The sequence below is a fragment of the Psammomys obesus genome, unplaced genomic scaffold (assembly GCF_907164565.1).
Source record: "Psammomys obesus unplaced genomic scaffold, mPsaObe1.curated_primary_1811, whole genome shotgun sequence".
Taxonomy (NCBI): domain Eukaryota; kingdom Metazoa; phylum Chordata; class Mammalia; order Rodentia; family Muridae; genus Psammomys; species Psammomys obesus.
Window position 1 is genome coordinate 1,543,619 of NW_026588368.1, and position 21,128 is coordinate 1,564,746.

A 21,128-nucleotide genomic window follows, 5' to 3' on the forward strand; every position below is an offset into this window, starting at 1 on the left:
TGAGGAAGCACTATTCCTAATTTTCTGAGAAAGCACAGATTGCTTTCCAAGTGCTTGTACAAGTTTGCAATCCCCCCACCAATGGACAGCACATCCTCTCCAGCATGTGTTAGATCTTCACCATTCTGATGGGTGAAGGTGAAATCTCAGGGTCGTTTTGATTTGCATTTCCCTGATGACTAAGGACGGTGAGCATTTAAGTGTTTCTCTGCCATTCAATATTTCTCTATTGCAACATTTCTGGTTAGCCCTGTACTCCATTTTTTAATTGGATTACTTTGAGTTCTTTATATATATTCTGGATATTAGCCCTCTGTCATATATAGGGTTGGTGAAGATCCTTTCCTAGTTTGTAGACTGTTCTGATGACAGTGTCCTTTGCTTTACAGAAGGTTTTCAATTTCATGAGGTCCCATTTATTGATTGTTGATCTTAGAGCCTGTGCTGTTGGTGTTCTGTTCAGGAAGTTGTCTCCTGTGTCAATGAGTTCAAGGCTCTTCCCCACTTTTTCCTTCTAACAGCTTTAAGTATGTATTTCTTATAGGCCAGGCTGTTGGAGTGTCATTCGACTTCAATCCTAAGTCTGCTGACTTAGCTCTGTGCTTAAGAGCTAAGATTCCTCACTTGAGCTCTCAACTTCACCCTTTCTCTGATAACTTATTTGTAAAGTTTGTGTTGGTGGAGGGCAGGCTCAATCCTTGGTTTACTGACAAACTAGGTTCATGTATGCAATATGCAGTTATATTATGACTAAGGCACTCAGTGCAGCAAAAGGAGACAACACCAGAATAACAGCCATATGGATCCAAGTCTAGGCGCCATAGAGTCCTCCGTCACTGAAATCTCGGGAAGATTGATTTCTCCATCAGTGAGCTGTGGCAACACATGTGAGATCTCATCTCAAGGGACTCCATTAGTAACTCTGCACAAGGGATTCTTTGATTTTTTTAGAAAAAGGATCTTTTTTTCTTCTTATATGTCGTGTCTGCCTGGTATGCATCTGTGTATTTCAGGCTCAGAAGAAAAGGAGATGTTTATTATAAAATATTGTGATTGCACAGGTAGCGGAGGCACAATAACTACTGTGATGGGTTAGGGTAGGAACCTTCCTGAAATCTGAGTCCACAGAAACCAACAAAGGGAACAGTCTTTTCAAGGTCAGCAGGTTGGTCTTCTTAGCCTTTTTTCTGAGTCCACCTGTACCCTCAGTCAGCTTGCTGGGGAAAATGCCATATCATATAATCAACATTCTCCTCTTAGTAAAAGCCTGAGAAAGAATTGATTGTGAGAAAAATAAAACAAAATTATTATTCTTTATCATCTTCAGAAAAGTATGCCCAATAAAGTAATATAACAAAATCTTCTCAATCATAGTCTTAAGATTTTTAACACTTTACAGCATTTCCTTGTTGTTGTTTCGTATTGAGAAGACTCACCTTGTGGCCTAGGCTGGAATGGAATGGATTCTGTAAACCAGGTAGGCTGGCCTCAAACTCATAACAGACATCTTGCTTCAGCCTCCCCAGTGCTAGCGTTACAGGTGTGTGACACCACACCCAGCTTTTTTGAGCACTGTAAATTGAGGTAAAAAAAAAAAAAAATGCCCATATGGTAAGTAACATTTTCTCCACTGATTCTTGCTGATGGACAGAAATAACTATGTTGAGGAATTACATGTGCGCTCTTTTCTTGTAGCCTAAGAAAGTTGTCAAGGTAAAACCTCGCCCACCTCTAGCTCCTCGACCTTCTAGCAGTTCCACAACCGCAGCCCGGCACAGACTGTTAAGAGTCCTCCCTCACATTGGGCAATCTGGTTTGCCTTCTCCTGGGAATGCATATCTCCCCGAAACATCCAGGAATGCAGGCACAAGCCCCACAGCTCAGGTCCCTGCCGATAGACCGGTGTCATCTCTCAAGAATGAGCTGCTGAAGGAGGATGATAACTGGGAGATTAACCCACTCTCTCAGCCCACGAGTAGCGTCAGACTGCTTCCTCAGTTGACCCATATAGAATTGGAAAGTGACAAAGAGCTTGCAGAGTCTGTTCTTCATCTTGGATCATCCCTGCACAGACGGACAAAGCACCTCTCAGGAAATTTGCCATCTAATAACGAGGATGACGCAGTCTTATTTCCACGGTCAGAAGAATGTGTAGATGAGGAGTTGCTCTTGCCGGAAGTAGGTCCTTTTGCTCCGTTTACAGAAGGAAATGGTGACGAGCAGAGCAGTGGTATGGAAGGCATAGGAAAGGTAACTCCAGAGTTCCCGCTCTCAAAAGGTGATAGAGGCCTGAGAGCAGCAGAGCAGCCTCTGAACCATGTGGCAAGAGTGTTGAGTAGTGACCCCATAGACAGTGCAGTGCTTAACCACAGAGAGTCGAGCTCTCACAAGAACAGGCTCCTGTCACCCCTTCTCTGTGCTGCACCAGTGTCGCTACACAGTTCTCTGGTGAAGCCGCAGAGACAGTCGAAATGTTTTGAGTCTGGCAACTCCTCAGTATCTACTCCACAAAACACCCTGCGGGAACTGGACATCCGAACCATAGCAGATTCTTCTTTCTCTAGGACTGCTCGCTTCCGTGGTGTTAAAGTCGATTCGCCCGGGAAAAAATCTGATGTTATTTCCAAAGTTGAAGCTCGAGATATCACAGAAATGGCCAACAAAGCTTCAAAAGAGCCTGTTGGTTGTGTAAATAATAATGGCTTTTTGGCTTCACTGGCACGGAGTGCAAGTAGAGACAGTTTGCAGAGCACACGTGGGGCAGGCAGGCTTCGGCCCTCTGGAATAGGGTTGTCTACAAACTTCCAGCATTTTCAGGATGAAAACCTTAGGAAAAGTTCTCCCCAGTCAGAACCTACAGATTTTTTTCTAGTAAGTATTTTCTTTTCAGTTTGTTCTAGTTAGTCTGGTAGTGAGTGACTTTCAAAGTTAGGATTTTATTTACATAAATAAAGATGCCTATAATTGAATTATTTTTCCATAAATTTTACTAAAATGCTTGTCTAACTTGTAGGAAATCTATTTGATGGTTGCTCTTTGATGTTTTGAGACAGGTTTCTCTTGTAGCTCAGGCTGTCCTTGGACTGTGAGGAAGACCTTGAATTCTGATCCTGCTTCCAGCTTCCAAGTGCTGTAATTAAAAGTGTTACTGCCACGTTCATTGTCATTCTGTATTTTTCAGTGATATGTAGTTTCATTGAAGCTTTTTCCAGTGCCAACACTCTTACCTAAGCCATCAAATTTTCCTCTTTTAAGGGTAAATAATAAGCATAACAAACAACATTAGATTCCACGTTAATTTAAATAAAAAAATAGAGTATATAATGTACAATGGATGCCCATCAGCATTTTAGTAAAAGAATACAAGTACTTGATGTTTAGAGATCTATTCTGCATTGACTCACCTTTGTAGGTGTTTTGTGTTTTAATTGTAGTCTGCTCGTGGTATTGGAATGAGTGGAAATAATGCAGCAGCAGGGAAAAGAGTAGGTAAGCTACAGCTAATTTTGAAAACAACATACGAATCACAGCATTAACACGCTTGAATTTTCAAGGAGAGATGACAAGAACGTTCTCTGTGGTATGTACAGGGTAAACTCTCCTAAATGTTTCATTCCAGAAAATAATTTGTGACCTGACCACAAGGGTAGCACATGTGGAAATTAAACTATCTTAAGTTGGTATTTCATGTTTGAGAGAGCAGTGGTCTCTGTGAAAAGACAAGATTATAGAAGAATTATCACCTTCACCAGAGGCTTGCCATTGTTAAAGCTATAGTGGGCTGCTATGTTGGCCCTGAGGTTTACTTAATATTTTGATCTGCTGTCAAAGGAGTGGTGAGTATTTCTTTCTGATAAACTGGTTATTTATAAACAAAGAAAAGGGTAATCTCTGGGCCACTCCCTTTCTATACACAGCAGCAGAAGAGGCTCTAACAACACTGTTCTTTCAGTGTTAGCTCACTGAAGATGCCTAGGCTGCTCATTGTATGCCAGGAGGAGGGAGCCTTTAATATCTCCTCCCTTTATGTTTTAACAACCAGACCAGTGTGGCAGTAAACTCATCCAAGGTGTGCTCTGCAGCCCTGGAGATTTAAATATAGTTTGCCATGTTGTGGACTTTTATGTTTTTAATTTTTAAAGATACTCTTAGGCTTCCCATTTTTTTAAATGAGGCCTAAGAGTATAAAAGTTCTGATACATGCATTTACATTTTTAAAGTTTTTTAAAAAGTGGCAAAGTGCACATAAAACTTCTTCTTAATTATGTGTTTTTGATGTTTGAAACATGGTCTTGTTTAGCCTAGGCTGGTTTCTCCCTCATTATATAGCTGAGGATGCCCTTGAACTTTCATTATATTTTTCTACCTCCATATCAGATACTGGATTCTATCCATGTATCACCAATCCTGGTTTTTAATCGTTTTTAAATGTGTAGTTTCACAGAATTAAGTACATTCACATGTTTGGCAACCCTGACCACATCCATTACTAGTTCTCTGCAAGTCTTCGCTTTTGCCAGACCAAACTTTTTTTATTCACTGGATATTTAACTTCTGGTGGGAAAACTGTATGACATGTACCTGTAGTTGTAACTCCTGAGAAGGCTGAGGCTGAGAAACTAAGGCAGGAGGATTACATGAGCTTAGGACTTTAAAGAGTAGTTTGGGCGTTGTAGTGAGATCTTATGCTAAAGGTGTTAAACACCACCACAATGCCACAAAAATTCACCATCTCCTTTTTTGTAGCAACTACAGTCTCTGGCAATTGTTATTTTATTTATCTCCATAGTTTATGATTTAAGTGCTTCATGGGTAATATTTGTAATATTTGGGATGCCATATTTTATTGATAATATCTCCAGGGTTCATTTATGTTATCACATATGTCAGAGTTCCTTTTTAAAGCTCATGACATCCCATTGTTCACATGTTTTAGATTTAACAATTCGTCAGTCAGTACACGCATGGGTTGCTTCCACATTTTAGCTACAATAATACTGCTGTGACTATGAATGTAACAAGCAAACCTTCAGTTATTTTGCATATATGTGTCAAAAGTAAAATTGTTGGATCATCTACTCTTTAGTTTAAATATTTTAAGTAATCATTATATCGCTTTTTCTATATCATCTATACCTTCTAACAGTGTATATTGACTGTAGTTTCTCCACATTCTTGTCGGCAATTTATTTCCTGGTTTAGGCTCTTACTGTTTTGTTTTTGTACTTGCTACTGGAATGAATATGAAATTTGTTACTGTGTTCTATATTTGTTTTTCTGGAATGATGAGTGATATTTATTCCCTAGTTAGTGATACCACTTGCATAATGTGCTTATTGGATATTTCTGTTATTTGTATATTTTTGATCCAGGGTGGTTTTTATTGACTTCTTTATTCTATGAATGGCTTTTTTATTCTCTTGAAAATATCTTTTGAAGGCTATCCAGATGGCTCAGCAGGTAAAAACACTATCTGCCAAGCTTTATGATCTTAGTTCAGTCCCCAGGATCCATGTGGTTGAAGGAGAGAATCAACTGCTGTACATGTCCTCTGACCTCCGTATGCATGATCCCACATGTGTGCCCCCAAATAAAGTAGACAGATAGAAGAAAAAATTTACAAAAGAAAACATCTTTTGATGTACACATTTTTAGGTTAGTTTTAATTAAGTCTAGTTGATTTATTTTTTTATTGGTACTCAGGCTTTGATGTCATATCCAAGAAATGACTGCCAAATCCAGTAAGTGTTTATATCATCTGTAGAAGTTTCCTGGTTGACTTTTCAAAGTCTTTTATGTATAAAATCATATCATCTGCAAATAAAGATATGATAGTTGTCTTATTGCTGATTGAAGTTAAGAGTTAAAATATTATATTGAATAGGTATGGAGAGAATGGATATCCTTGTATTGTTCCTGATTTAAGTGGAAATGCTTTGAGTTTCTTTCTAGATTGATGTTGGCTGTGGGCTTGCTGTAGACTCCCTTTATTATATTGAGGTGATTCCCTTGTATCCCTAGTCTTCCCAGGACTTTTTAAGGCCTTTTTTTTTTTTTTTGCATCTAATGAGATGATCATGTGAATTTTGTTTTTCAATCCGTTTATGTGGTAGATTAGGTTTACTGATATGTATACTGAACTGTCATTACATCTCTAAGCTGAAATCCATCTGATTGTGTGTTGGATAATCTTTTTATGTGTTCTTGAAAAAGGTTTGCTAGTGTTCTATTGAGAATATTTGCTGTTATGTTCACAGAGGTATTGGTCCATAATTTTCTGTTTTTGTTGGGTCTTTGTGTGTGTGTGTGTGTGTGTGTTTGCCTTTTGAGGTAGGGGCTTACTTTATAACCCCTGGCTGGCCTGAAACTCATTTAATTTTTTTTAAGATTTATTTATTATTTATATAGCATTCTGCCTGCATGTTTTGCCTGCGCACCAGGTCTCAGTATGGATGGTTGTGAGCCACCATGTGGTTGCTGGGAATTGGACTCAGGAACCTTTGGAAGAAAAGCCAGTGTGCTTAACCTCTGAGCCATCTCTCCAGCCCCCTTTGTGTGGTTTTACTGTCAGAGTAATAGTGGCTTCATAAAAAGAATTATAAAAATTCCTTTAGTTTTTTTTCTACAGAATTATTTGAAGAGTATTGGTGTTAATTCTCCTTGGAAGGTCTGCTAAAATTCTGTGTGAATCTGTCTGGCTGTGGTTGTTTTTGAGGAGACTTTTAATTACTGATTCTCTTTCATTTGGGGTTATAGGACTGTTTAAATTGCTTATTTGATCTTGATTTAGTTTTAGTAGGTCACATATATTGAGAAATTCATCCATTTTTTTAAGTTTTTTAGTTGTTGGAATACAGATTTTTAAACTGTGTCTTTTGGATTCTCTGAAATTCTTCAGCAACCTTTGTAATGTCTCTCTTTTCATCTCTAATTTTATTAATTTGAATTTTCTCCCTTTTGGTTAATTTGGACAAGAGTTTGTCAATCTTGTTGTTTGTTTTGCTGAGTGACTTAAATAACCCCTTCCACCAATAGACAGATGTCTTATAGATCCATTTGATCTATGATATTATTTAATTCCAGTTTCCTTATTTAATTTTTGTCTGGATAATCTATCTACTGGTAAGAAGGGGGTATTGAACTCACCCAGTATTACTGTGTTAGCATCAATGTGTGGTTTTAGACATAGTAGCATTTGTTTTATGAAAGTGGAGATTTTGTGAATAAATGTTTAAAATTGTATTACCCTCTTGGTAAATTTTTCTTTTCATGACTATGTAGTATTCTTCTTTGTATCTTCTGATTAGTTTTGTTTTGAAATCTATTTTTGTCAGACACTACATTGCTATGTGACTTGCTTCTTGGTTTTGTTTGCTTGGAATACCTTTTACCTTAGGATGGTTTTTGTTTTTGATGGATTTTGTTTCTAATCCAATCTGATAGTCTGTATGTTTTTCTTTTTAATTGGGAAGTTGAGACCATTAACATTGAGAGTTCTCATTCAGTAGTGTTTAATTAATTCCTGTACGAATACTGGCTCCTCACAGGGATTCTTCTCGGATATCCTATTGTTGTCCTGTATCGTGGAGATCCTGTAGCTTTGGATCTGCAGGACTGGCCTTTTCTTGTGCTCCAGCAGATTGTAGATGGTGTAGATGTTAGGGTGCACCAGCGCAAAGCCCTGTTGTTTAGTTTCAAACCTCTTTTGGTTAACTGTTCTGGGACTTGTGTGTGTGTTTTCTTTTGGGTGTAGTTAATCTCTTCAGACTGAATTATTCCTTCTAATAGTCTCTGAATATTTTTATCATCATTAAATGTTTTCCTTTCTCCTTAGTTATGATTGGAAGTTTTGCTGGATGTAGTAGTCTGGGCTAGCATGTGGTCTCTCAGAGCTTGTGAAATATCTGTCCAAGCCCTTTCGGGCTTCCAGAATCTCCACGGAGAAGTCAGGCCTACCTTTCTGTGACTCAGTCTTTTTCCCCTGTCCAGCTATTACTGTCCTTCCATTATGCTGTACATTTACTGTTTTGATTATTGTTTGTCATGCAGAGTTTCTTTTATGGTCCTGTCTGGTATTCTGTATGTCTCCTGCACCTTTGTAGGGATCTCATTGTTTAGATTTGGGAATTTTTCTTCTGTGATTTTGTTAAAATATTTTCTGTGCCTTTGTTTTCTGTACCTATGTTTCTTTTCTTTTCTTCTGTATTCATTATTTATAGATTTGGCTTTTTTATAGTGTACCAGATTTCCTCGATGTTTTGTATCTGGATTTTGTTGTTTTAGATTTAACATTTTCTTTGACTGATTTATCCATTTCTTCTACCCCGTCTTCAAGTTCTGAAATTCTCCCTTCCATGTCTTTTAATCTGTTGGTGGGTCTTTCCTTTGAGCTTTTGGATTATTTCCTAAGTGTTTCCTCTTTTATTCCAGTTTGGCCTTTCTGTAGCAATTCTAATTCTGTTTTCATATTTCAATTGTTTTTTATTATTTCATTCAATTGTTTGTATTTTTATAGGCTTCATTATGGCATTTATTCATATTCTCCTTAAGGTTTGGGATCATATTAATAATTAAAGTCCTTGCCTTCATTCATCTAATTTTTTTTAAAAGTATTTTATGGAATAATGTGAGTGCAGTTAGTTTTCTTTGAAGATCTGGTAGAATTCTGCCTTTTATCAATGTGACCCTGGGCTTTTTCTGTTGGCTACTAGTCCATCGGTCTACATGTTGATGTTTATGTCAGTATGACTCTGTTGTGGCTACTATCATGTATCCTCTTTTAGTGTTAGAAATTGTAGGCACTGTTTTTAAACTCTACTTTATTTTGGGGTTCCTAAAGCCTCTGCCTCCTTTCCAATCCTCCAGCCCTAAGTAAGAGAGAAAGAAGGTTAGAAGGGAAAGGGGACATAGGCCTCTTTACTTCTCTGGTTGGGTAGGGTGGTCAGGTTCTTTTGGGGCAATACCAATCTCAGTCATCAGGATATCTAACTGCCCAGCAAACCAGCAAACATGGTCAGCAATCATCTTCTTTCTTTGAAGCATTATCTAAGCTTTCTCTCTATTCCTCTCCCCTAAGGCACCAATCCTTCTCTCTCTGGGCTCTCTTATTTATATTAACTGCATCTGGCAAAGATCACGCCCCTCTCTGTGCAACATGAGGCAATTATCAGCTGTGGACAAACTAAGGCAATCTCATATCCCACACTTGGGATTAAAACAAAGACCTACTTGGGATTAAAACAAAGACCTGCTTACGTAACATAGCTGAGTTTTTAAAGAAACCAAAATTTCCATGACAAGTAATGTTATTTTCCCTTGTCATACACTCAGATCTGTCCTGTGTTCATGATCTTTGGGGAGTTTGTCATCTCTGCTTGCTGACCTATGCTTCCAGCACAATTGCTTCTTTTCATCCATTCATTGCTCTTCTGACATTGTGCTGCTGGTTTACCACCAAGATTATATCCTAGTTCTCTTTCCTTCTCTTTAATTGTGAAATATTAGTTATTGTAGTTTTTTCATTTGCTTTTGTTTTCTTGGTTAGGATTTTGTTTATTTTGTGGTAGTGGGGATCAAATTCAAGGCCTTGAGCATTCCAGGCAAATACTTTACTAGCAAGCTGGATCCCAACTCTTCTATTAAAAATCTGTTTCTTCTGTACTGTTTTTAAAAATTCTTTCTCTTCACATATAACAGTTTTTGTCATCGTTTGATCTAACTTGTGTTCAAGGCATCAAGAGCTGCCAACAACTCATGATTCCTCAGACTAGATCCTATGACACCTGCTGTTTCCTCTCAGAGTAATAATACTGTAATCCTGGGTACCCAGAAGGATCTGTATATCTGTAAAGCAAATTATAAGTTCTTCTGCTGATTCTCTTCACTATCAGGTATCCTTTAGAGATTTTACCCACTGTTGTGGTTGTAGCCATCAGCTTCAGACAGCCAACTCCCAAGCTTGCATTTGGATTAATTTATCACCCATTGGATTTCTGTTGGGTGAGTGATTATAGTGTGAGATAACATATTTAGCTAGCAACCAGGAAAGGAGTTAGTTTTTCCAAATACCTTTCATCCTGTTTTGAAAAGTAACTCATCACTTGAGTGTTACTTCATTTTGTTCATGGTTGACACACTTATGAGAGGACTCTAGGGAGCTGAGTAGGTAATTAAGAATGCCTTACAGGATAAGTAACATTTTACTAGGGGAGGAAATTATGGATGCTATTTTTTTCAGGAGAATGCTTAAAGTGGTAAATGCCCAGGAAATGACTCTGGACAGTTAGCTTTCAATACCAATTTAAAGAATCCTAGAATGGCACATGCTAGTAATGGCTCCTACTGTGGAATAGATGACTAATCCGCAGTTCTCTCTGAATGGCTAGAAGCATTCACAGAAACTTGTCAGAGGAGATAACTGCCATTCTGTTTTTGTGCTGCCTCCTTTATTTAACCACTTTACAGCCTGACTGCGCCCCCTCCCTCTTCTCCTCCCAGTCGCACCCCACATTCCCCTCCTTCCACCCTCTCCTTCTCCTCAGAGGAGGGGATTGTACTACACCTCTTACTTGTCACAACCCTATGTTGTCTTTGAACATTCACAGAAGCACTTGAATAAAGGAAAGTTGAAAAGTTCTGAGTTAAGCATTTCAAAAGAAAGAAAAATGATGAAAATATGACTGTACTGAACTAAGTTTATAGCAACAGAGTTTAATACCATCAATCAAGAAAGAACATACTAAGTCTGAGTTCAAAGACAGTTGCTAGTACATAAGCTCCCATTGGCTGTTCCGTAACAGATCACCATGTACTGTGGAAGAGCCTCTTTCCTTTTACTTGAGAGCTGGAGAGTGAATGCAGGGCCACATGAAGGCTTAGCATGTGCTCTACCTAAGCAATTCTTTCAGTATTCTATTTTTTTTTTAAGAAGTAAAAATTATTTCATCAGCTTAGTGAAATGTTTTTGGTATTTCCAACAGCATTTGAGGAATCAAGCTTTCATTACCTAGATCGGTGCTTCAGACACCACTAGGGTCATTCAGTTGTTTCAATTTTGTGTTTCTAGTTTTATATAAGAATTAGGAGTGCCTTTTAGACAGGTGGTAAAGAAGATTTATTTTGCTAGGATTACAGTCACCCAGTTTGTGTGTGTGTGTATGTGTTTTAAAAAGGTCATAGCCAGGCGGTGGTGATGCATGCCTTTAATCCCAGCACTTGGGAGGCAGAGGCAAGTGGACCTCTGTGAGTTTGAGGCCAACCTGGTCTACAGAGGTAGTTCCAGGACAGCCAGGATTATACAGAGAAACCCTATCTTGAAAGAAAGAAGAAAGAAAAAGGCATAGCATCCACTAATTGAAGTATGAACCAATAAATGATCTTACAAAACTTTAATTACCAAACAAATATTAATCTCAACCTACCACACCTTTTCCAGTTATGTAGAATGCCTACACACCATACACAGTGCCCTGTTCCATTCCTGAGACTTGTTCCTGCTGTCTTCCTTGGCCTCTGAATTCTACCAGACATCTCTGTGCACTTGTATTGCTCCTTTCAACAACTATGTATAGCAGCTTTGAGCCTTTCTGCTTAAGGCCTAACATTTATTGATATTTTGGGGTTAATTAACATTCTAGTCCATTATGAAACTATATAACTTGGCAATTAATGATTGCTTTATTTTTTCATTATAATAGTTGTGTTATTTTTAAGCCAAACTATCAAATTGTTACGGTGTATAGAGTTTAGTAAATATACTTAGAAAGCTAGTGCTGTGGACTTAAGCTAAATCTATTCACTCACTATTGAATAATATACTTTACATAGTTATAGCACATTTAAAATGTTCAGAGATAGCCAAGCATGGTGGCACACACCTTTAATTTTAGTACTAGAGAGGCGGAGAATGGCAGATCTCTAAGTTCGAAGCCAGCCTGGTTTACATAGTCCCAGGACAGCTAGGGCTATGTAGAGAAACCCTGTTTAAAAACAACAACAACAAAAATGTTCAGAAGCTTTTTACATATGTAAACTGAGTTGGCATTAAATGCACTTAAAACATTGTTTTACTATCTATTTCTTTTTTATTATATTTATTTATTTAGGCATTTATTTATTTATTTTGGTATTTTGAAACAGGGTGTCTTTGTGTAGCCTTGGCTGCCCTGGACTAGCCTTGTAAACCAGGCTGGCCCCGAAGTCAAAGAGATCCACCTGCCTCTGCCTCCAAGAGTGCTGGGATCACAGGTGTGTGCTACTGTGCCAGGCTATCTGGGTTTTTTTGTTTTGTTTTGTTTTTTTAAGATTTTTTATTTTGATGCATGGATACAATGAAATACAATCATAGCAATCTCCTCGTACCTCCAAATCCCATTTTAACACGATCCTCCCCATGAAGAATGGGGGTGGGGCAGGCCAACTTTGTCTTTTTGTGTGTGTGAAGAATGGGGACCAGTGCATGCCATGGCAGAAGTCAAGAGATTTTTTGATTAGTTTTCTCTTTCTATCACGTGATAGTTATTGAGTTCAGATTGCCTTTACCTGATAGGCCCTTGGTTCTGTTATCTTAAAACTAATCAAGGTTTTGAAAGAAAAAAACAAAAGAAAACAAATGGCTTGTTTACATTGTTGATAAATTTACTCTCTGGCGTGAAAGATCAGTTTCATGATCTTCTGGTGCTTCTCATCAGATAGGATTTTTCTTAATTCTTTTTAATGTTTGCTGGACTGTACTTAGGTTGTTCACCCTCAGGTGTGATCACAACAGTATTAGTGTGTACACGCAGTGTACCCTTCTGTGTAAAAAACTCAAGTCCTACTTAGAAGAAACATGATACACACATACATTTTGCTGCCACCTCACTGGTAGATTTCATAAATTATTTTAGATATAAAATATTAGAAATTAAATTTATATAGACTGGTACTAAGACAGGAATGTAATACTTAGTACCTGTTCAAATTTAGAATTTTATGTTTGTATTAATAAGGTATTCCTTCTCTAAACAGGAGAAAGTACCCACCACCTTCCACCTGTGAAAGCTCCTCTTCAAACAAAGAAGAAAATAATGAAACATTGTTTTCTTTGTGGAAAGAAAACAGGACTGGCCACTAGCTTCGAATGCAGGCAGGTGGCCAGTTGGAGAAGCTGAGGCTTTCTCTGTGGGGACTCAGCGTGGGAATTATACAGAATAAAACCATGTTTAAATGGCCATTTATAACATACAGATGATGTTCTAATAGCAACCCTCAGATGAATTCCTAATTGGCTAGAGAGAGATAGCTAACTCATCAGTTGCCAAAAGGTATAAGTAGAGACTCGACAGTCATTGAACTAGGATATAAAATCCCAGATGTTTTGAATATTACTTGGAAGAGCCTCTCCTTGCAGAGTCTATTTTAAACTGAACAAAACTGAATCAGATTTGACAGTTTACTATATATTTTAACATTTGGTACAGTTATTTCAAAACGTATATATATTTTAATTTTTTTTCTTTTTGTAAGTATGTCTTTCATTAGCATTGATTGATATCTGCCCTTAGTGTCAGGACAAACATCAAAAAGAATTGTGGCCGTTATTCTATTCACATAAAAATAACTTATTTCGTTGCTAACATGTGTTTTGTGTTCTCTCATGACATAGCTTTTTGTTGGTTTGCAGATTCTGTTTGTTTTTTGAGACAGAGTCTCATGATTTGCCCTGGCTGGCCTGGATCTTGCTATGTACACCAGACTGGCCTTGAATCCACAAATATCTACCTGCCATTGCCTCCTGTTGAGATTAAAAGCATATAAACTACCATGCCCAGCCTTGCCAGCTAATTTTTATATAATCTAATTTTCTCATGAGACTTCATTTCTTAGAATTAAAATTTACTAATCTAAGAGATATGGTGGACATGTTTACCAGCTTTTCATTTTTTTTTCTTCAAAAAGATATATAGCTGTAACTGATGAACAATTACCTTATTCTTTTGGGGGGCTTCTTACTGATGAGTGGAAGAGAGCCGTCAGTGCTGAATTTGCTAAGGAGGTCCAGAGGGCTTTTGTCGCACTACCTGAAGTCAAGTTTTTCTCTGCTAAAAAGATGAACCTCCATGGAAATGTGACTATTCACATAACCTTTTCTTTATGCTTTAGATGTGGGAACAACTTCTGTGCAACTCATCGCTATGCAGAAACTCATGGCTGCACGTATGACTACAAAAGCGCAGGGAGGAGATATTTGCAGGAGGCAAATCCTGTGGTTAACGCACCAAAACTTCCCAAAATCTAGCTCTTCTCTGCGCTTTGCTGCTCTGCCTGAGGAATCCCATTATATTGACAGAAGAAATATTGTTTAGACTGCATTATTTTTGTTCGACTCCAAAAGATTTGCCAAATAACAAGAGCACACAGTGCATACTGTTGGAGAATGAAAATGCCTACTGTATTGATGTCTTTATTTTTTGGTGAATCAAAAGTTTTAAAAGTAGTTTTAAAAACTTTACACTATAATGATTTAGTTTTGTTATTGAATGTCTGTGTTAAGTGTTTTATATTTGAGATTGGAATTATTTCTTAGACAAATCTTCAAAAGATGCACTTTAGGAAGTTACTATTGTCCCTGTAACCAGGCTTCCATGTAATCCAGAAATGAGTGGTTCTGTAATGGCTCTATTGAAACCGAGCACATCTTGACCTTTTGTCTTTCATTTCTTGTGGGGATAGGGTAGATGGGAGTTTTTAAATATAAATCCCACGTGTGAGAGTTCATGAGGTTTACTAGCAAGTTCTTTTTAAAGAACATTCGTTTTCCAGTGTGATTTTTAACACATATATTTCTTCCATATTCAGATTGGCATTCATATGTGTATCCATTCTGTAGAACACATCATGTTAATATAGTATACATTTCTTAAAATACTACTTTTTAAATGGTAGTTTCAAAATAACAGTGTCTTCCCTGTTGCCATTGAAAACAGAAACCAGCTTTCCACTTTTCAAAAAATGGCTATATATATATTTTTAAAAGTCTCACAAACTTGGTTTATTTTTCTTACGTATTGAGTGCTTTTACAGGGGAAATTCAAATAAATATTCAACTTCACTATGACTTTATTTGATTATTTACAACACATTTTCTTTTATAAAGTACTTAGATAAATCAGTGATTTATTATACTTGGGGAAAATGACTGGCAGTATGAAAGTATTATTTTAAGTATTCTAAGAACTGTGTTCTTAGGTGTAATCAATTTACCATTCAGGACTTTGGAGGGCTAATGAAGCTGATGTTGAGCCTCAGGCAACAGCTGTTAGGTGGCCTAGCTGTGGCTGCACTCTGGTCTTCTACAGGAGCTTCTGAAGGTTACTTTGGTGCTTCATAGACCACTTAATCCACTGAGGGTTGCCTAGAGAACTCCTGATAGTCTTCTCTTATTTCTTGTAAGAGACTGAATATTGATAGACAAAGATGGCATCAGACCTATAGTGAAGTACATTTGTAAAAGAGAATGGTAAAAAAGTTGTTAAAAATGTAATAGAGAAGCCTTGCAATTAAAGATGGAGGGCATACTTTTTTGTTTTGTTTTGGTTTGGTTTTTTAGAGACTACATTTTTCTTTTTACAATGTAGTCTGGGCAAGCCTTTGATTTTGCAGCAGCTTTTAAGCCTCAGTCTCTCTTGTGCTAGGATTATGGGCTTGAGTTACTACACTCTGCTAGAGGTATGCTTTGTGTGTGTGGTGTGCATATGTAAGTGCATGAGTGCATTCAGATATGTGAGTGTGTGACTGCCCTCAGAGGATAGATGAGGGAGGCCAGAGCAGGATGTCAAGTGAGCTAGATTAGTTGCTCTTCAGTGACATGGTCCTAAGTGAGCTGGGTCGGAGATAAGAAGGTAGGTATGCTGGGTGTGGAGATCTTATGCCAAGCAAGCTTATTATTAGGAAGTACAGCATCTTATATGCTATTTCCAGGGGAGAAGTGGGATAGAGTCAGCATATACTATCATATAATGGGGTGAAGTTAGCAGGAAGAAGTCAAACAGTGTTGTACAAAAGGGAGCACAGGATATCTCAAGAGTATCACAGACTGAGCACATAATGGCCTTGGGACTGATTACAAACTCCACTGTCTTTAGGGGGAAAAGCCACGTTCTCAGGAATCAAAACCTTAACTCCTTTGAGGCCTGGCCACCAGCACCAGACTGGATCTTGCTAAGCCTACTCCTGGGCAAAGACACAGAACTTGGTTCCCTTTGTCCTCTCATTGGGGCCTCTGAGAAAGCCTTGGATTGTCCATCTCTGTCCTGTCAATGTTTTTATAACTCTCCACTTTACTGCCTTGAGACAGGGTTTTGCCATTTTGCCTGGCTGGCTACCCAGCATAGCCTGGTAAGTTATCCATACAGAATTGTGAACTTAACATATAAGATGCACACGGGCACACATCAAACCACCTTAGGAGCACCAGGCATGGGTAGGTGTGCTGGCATACACTTGTTATGAGACTGCTGTTGAGACTGATTCAGGAGGATGTTGAGTTAAAGTCAGCGTGGGCTGTACTGTGAGGCATTGTCTCCAAAACCAAACAGCTAGGTATGCGAGTTTGTCAAACACCGGATCAACGGTTGATGTGCTCTTCCTCCTCTGAAATACATCAAAGGAAAAGGCATCTCGGAGTGGCATGGCAGCAGCATTGACTCCACTTGTCAGGTGGCTGGGACTCTGCCCAGGATCTTCACCACTTCCTGCTATGTATACACCTCAGCAGCATGATTTTTTTTTCCTCTGCTGATTTGAAGTTCTCTTTAAGCCATTTGGACCCTTGGACTCATCCTTACCTACACCTTGAAGCATCCTGAGTGGTTGGTAGTGCCTTATTTGACCACCGGGAGAGAGAGAAAGAGAGAGAGAAGAGAATGGGCTCTTTATACAGATTTCTAAACTCCCATGGCACCCATAACTCCTTTCAGCCTCTCTGCAGTATAAAACCACTTTGTGAATTGTGAGGTAGAACTTGTGGAGGGCATGGTCATGCTAGTCAAGTGAAACCAGGAGTACGGTCAAGGTGAGAAAACTGACATGGTGTGTGTGCATGCTGCTATGCTGTAATTCTGACGCTGTAGAAACATAGGTGTAGCTTACGCAGCACAAATATTTTTTTTGAAATTGCATGTGCATTGGTGTTTATCCTGCATGCGTGTCAGCTCTTGGAGTGACAGACAGTTGTAAGCTGTCGTGTGGGTGCTGGGAATTGAACTCGGGTCCTCTGGAACAATTGGTGCTCTTAAGTGCAGAGCCATCTCTCCAGCACCCCATACTTTTTTTACTCATTGTTTTCAGTTTAAAGCCTGGCTCAAATAACTTATTCTGCTCCTCCTCTTTAAAAAAAACAAACCAGTTTTAACTGAAGACATTTTCAGATATTGTCTTGGATTTTTTAAAACTCAATCTTAATCTCTTAAGGTGTTAGGAGTCTTCAAATATTCAGAGATATAACAGCGAGCTAGGATGTACGAATGTAATCAGCATTCATGGGGGGAGCTATCCCCTAATTTGTAAGTACTCGATAGTAGTGCTTTATCAGACTCATTCAGTGCTTATGCAGTGCATCTCACATACAGTGACTGTAATGAGGTATTGGAAATATAATGGTGAAATAGACTGGTAGAGGTTTTTTGTTTTGTTTTTGCAGTACAAAGATTTTGACTAGCTAAGCAGACCACTATCTAATTGTAATTTTCATAATATAAAAGAGAAATAATATAAAGGAGAACTGGGTAGAGAAAACTTGTTTTTTTTAAAAAAAAAAAAAGATTTTTTATTTTCTGAGTTGGACTTCACCACTTTGGAGAGCTCAGATGGCTTGCTGAGTGACATTTCACTGATCCGAATTCTATTGCAAGAAAATATGGAAGTTAAGTATTTTGCTTTTCTTTCTTTTTTGGAGGTGGTGATGCTTTTCTTTTTGGGGTGGTGGTGGTAGTGTTGAGACAGGGTTTCTTTGTGTAGCCCTGGTCCTGGAACTTACGCTGTAGACCAGGCTGTCCTTGAATTCACTGAGATCCACCTGCCTCTGCCTCCCTCATCCTGGGATTAAATGTGTATGCTATCACTGTCTGGCCTTTTTGCTTTTCTACCTGAGTAGCTTCAAACAAGAGTTTAGAAATGGATACAGTGTTGTTTGGCAACAATATTTGCTATAGTTTATTTTAAAAAAAATTTCGAAACAGGGTTTCTCTGGGTAGCCTTGGCTGTCCTAGACTTTCTTTGTAGACCAGGCTGGTCTTGAACTCACAGAGCTCTACCTGCCTCAGCCTCCCAGCATGCTGGGATTACAGCTGTGTGCCACTGTGCCCTGCTCAGTTGATTAGATTTCAAGAGAGAAGAATGTAAAGTTTGTAGAAGCAAAATATAAAGAAAAAAAAACTAACGAAGAGCACACAGAAGACTGGATCATCCACAAAGTGCCTATTCAGTCTTCTAAGAAAAAAATGAAAGCTGGGGGTGCTGGTGCAAACCTGTACTCTGAGTTACTTAGGAGGGGCGGAGGCAGGAGCATCATTTTGTCATTGGTATAGATACACAGGTCTGTGAACCCCCCCCCCCATTATCTCTTGGGGACCCTAACAAGGCTACCCAGGATTTGATGCAGAAAAGAATTGTAGACATGGCCTGTCAGAAGCAGAGTTGGGAAGTAAAACTATTTTAGGACAGCTTAATCCTGAGGTTTATGAAAAGGGCCCCAAGGAGAAAACAGGGCGCAGACAAGGACATGGATGTCGGCCTCTCTGAGGGTTGCAGAAATTAAGACAGCAAAGTGCTGAAGGGATTCCTCAAGGGACAGTGGCAACTAATGCCTTTGCATTAGTCATATATACTATTTTGGTGTCTCTCAAGTTATTTCTCAAAAGGTTGCTAAGAAACCCCCCCTTCTGATAAGTGAGGTGAGGTGGCTTGGAGATGCTTTGGATGAGATTTGATAAATTAGGGTAAAACCAGGAAAGGCTGAGGTGGCACAGGCTTTTTGTCTTCCTCCTGTAAATGGAGTCTCTGGTGGAGTCCTAGAAAATACAGATTTACAGCTAAGGAGGAAAAAAAAATGTCAGGCAAGAAGCTTCACCCATATGACTGGTGAGGAGGCCTTTTCTCCTGCCTCCATACTTCCCTGTCTCTCTAACCTTCCTGATTTCCCTTTTGGATCTTAAGGGATTCAGAAGGGGGAGGCTCCATTAGTTCCTTCAGTCTTATTGGGGATGTTGAGCCTACCTACCCAAATATCCAGAGTCTCAGCCTATCTGGACTAAAGGGATATAGTCTTGCTTGGGGATTGGCAGGCAGTCATTTGAAGGAAATCTAGAAGACAGACGTCAATATTCTAGACATCAAATCACACACAGTGACACATAGAGTTGATTGTTATGACTAAGATTAGCATTCAAAATCTCAAGGAAGACCTCTTTATCACGACTGCGTCCTAACCATGATGTTAGTGATTGACTGAATGAGGCAGAATGGGGGAGATTTAACCTGGGTCTATAAGTCTTAGTGGACTGAGGACACATTGTTCTCAGGTCTTGTGATATAGCCATCTCCATCTTAAGTTTTGAGATTAATAGTGAGATCATAAACTAAACACCACTTAAAATACTGAAAGAAATATGTCCTTTAGCCATTTTTAAATTTTTAATAACATTTTTGTGTGTGACTGTGTGTCACTGCAGTTTCTATAAGAAGACCTAGAGGACATAGTACCCTAGTAGCAGTGAGGATGCCTCATGCCCAGATCTTGGTTTCTAGTACAATTTCCCAATGATACTGCCTTAGAGAGGAGGCTGGTCATAGTGCTGGGGCAGGAAACATATAAACAAACTAAGAGAGTAACATACAATTTAAAAAAAAAAAACAGCTGGGCAGTGATGGCACACACCTTTAATCCCAGCACCTGGGAGGCAGAGGGAGGTAGATCACTGTAAATTCAAGGTCAGCTTGGTCTACAGAGGAAGCTCCAGGACAGTCAAGACTACACAAGAGAAATCCTGTCTTGAAAAACCAAAAAATAAATTAAAAAAAAAAAAACCCCACCATGAATCTCCAATAATAATGACATGTCAGAAGAACACAAGAGTCACATGAATATACTCTAAGTGGCCAGACCTTGAATAATCTGTGCAACAAAACATCACTGAGCCAAAACCCAAAGAGTGAAAGTCTTATTAAAAGGTATTAAGGGTAATGGGAACAGGGACTGTCTCTGACATGAACTCATCAGTGGCCTGCTCTTTGATCACCTCCCCCTGAGGGGGGTGCAGCCTTAACAGGCCACAGAGAAAGGACAATGCAGCCTGTCCTGATGAGACCTGATAGTCCAGGATCAATCAGAAGGGGAGGAGGTCCTCCCTATCAGTGGACTGGGGGGAGGGTCATAGGAGGAGAAGAGGGAAGAAGGGTGGGATCGGTAGAGGACGAGGGAGGGGGCTACAGCTGGGATACAAAATGAATAAGCTAATAAAGTTAATTTTAAAAAAAGCTATTAAGGATTAGAACTTCAACATCATTAATTTGGAAGATAGAATTCAGTCTACAACAGATACTATATTATGCTGTGATTTCTAATTAATCCCCGAAAGTTCAGTGGTTTGCTGCAACAGTTTATTTCTTACTCATATGAAACCCAGTGATCTGAGCAGTCTTCTAGGGTAGCTGCCCAATAAAGTAATGTGGACTCAGGCTGCTTATCTCATGGAGCTTCACAATGCTCTTGAATGTTGTGGTAGCAGAAGAGAAAACTGGAGAGTTGCCTATGGCTCTTAAATGTACTTATCTAGATATGTAAATCCTCAGGGCCTTGTTGCTCACTAGTGGCTGGGTTACAGCATTACCCTGGATTAATTGCATAATTGCAACCAAAGAAGAGATCCAAAGGGTCAATCACGGGGCACTGTCTTCTCAAACAACCAGCACCAACTCTGCTTATTAAACAATGAAAAGTGAAACTAAAAAATCCACAAGCACCCAACAACAAACCTCCCAAGCTGTGACCCAGCTTGTTGTCAAGCTCGTCAACAATTGCAACAAATTTTGTTTTACAATCTGGTGTGTGTGTGTGTGTGTGTGTGTGTGTGTGTGTGTGTGTGTGTGTG

The 21,128-nt window shown here is 38.9% G+C and overlaps 1 protein-coding gene across 5 annotated transcripts in view; it reads left to right on the plus strand.

Moving 5' to 3' along the window:
- Positions 1 to 15,091, plus strand: part of Zfand4 (zinc finger AN1-type containing 4) — a 69,607-nt gene extending 54,516 nt beyond the window's left edge. For 4 of the 5 annotated variants that reach the window (XM_055604306.1, XM_055604305.1, XM_055604307.1 and 1 more), the window contains 4 exons: positions 1,696 to 2,871; positions 3,435 to 3,489; positions 13,009 to 13,126; positions 14,143 to 15,091. In XM_055604306.1, coding sequence (XP_055460281.1) covers positions 1,696 to 2,871; positions 3,435 to 3,489; positions 13,009 to 13,126; positions 14,143 to 14,278 — 1,485 coding nt within the window. In that variant the 3' untranslated portion in view covers positions 14,279 to 15,091. Of the gene's footprint in view, positions 1 to 1,695; positions 2,872 to 3,434; positions 3,490 to 13,008; positions 13,127 to 14,142 lie in introns of those variants that run through there. The other variant, XM_055604308.1, reaches the window with a different exon arrangement.
- The last annotated feature ends 6,037 nt before the right edge of the window (positions 15,092 to 21,128 follow it).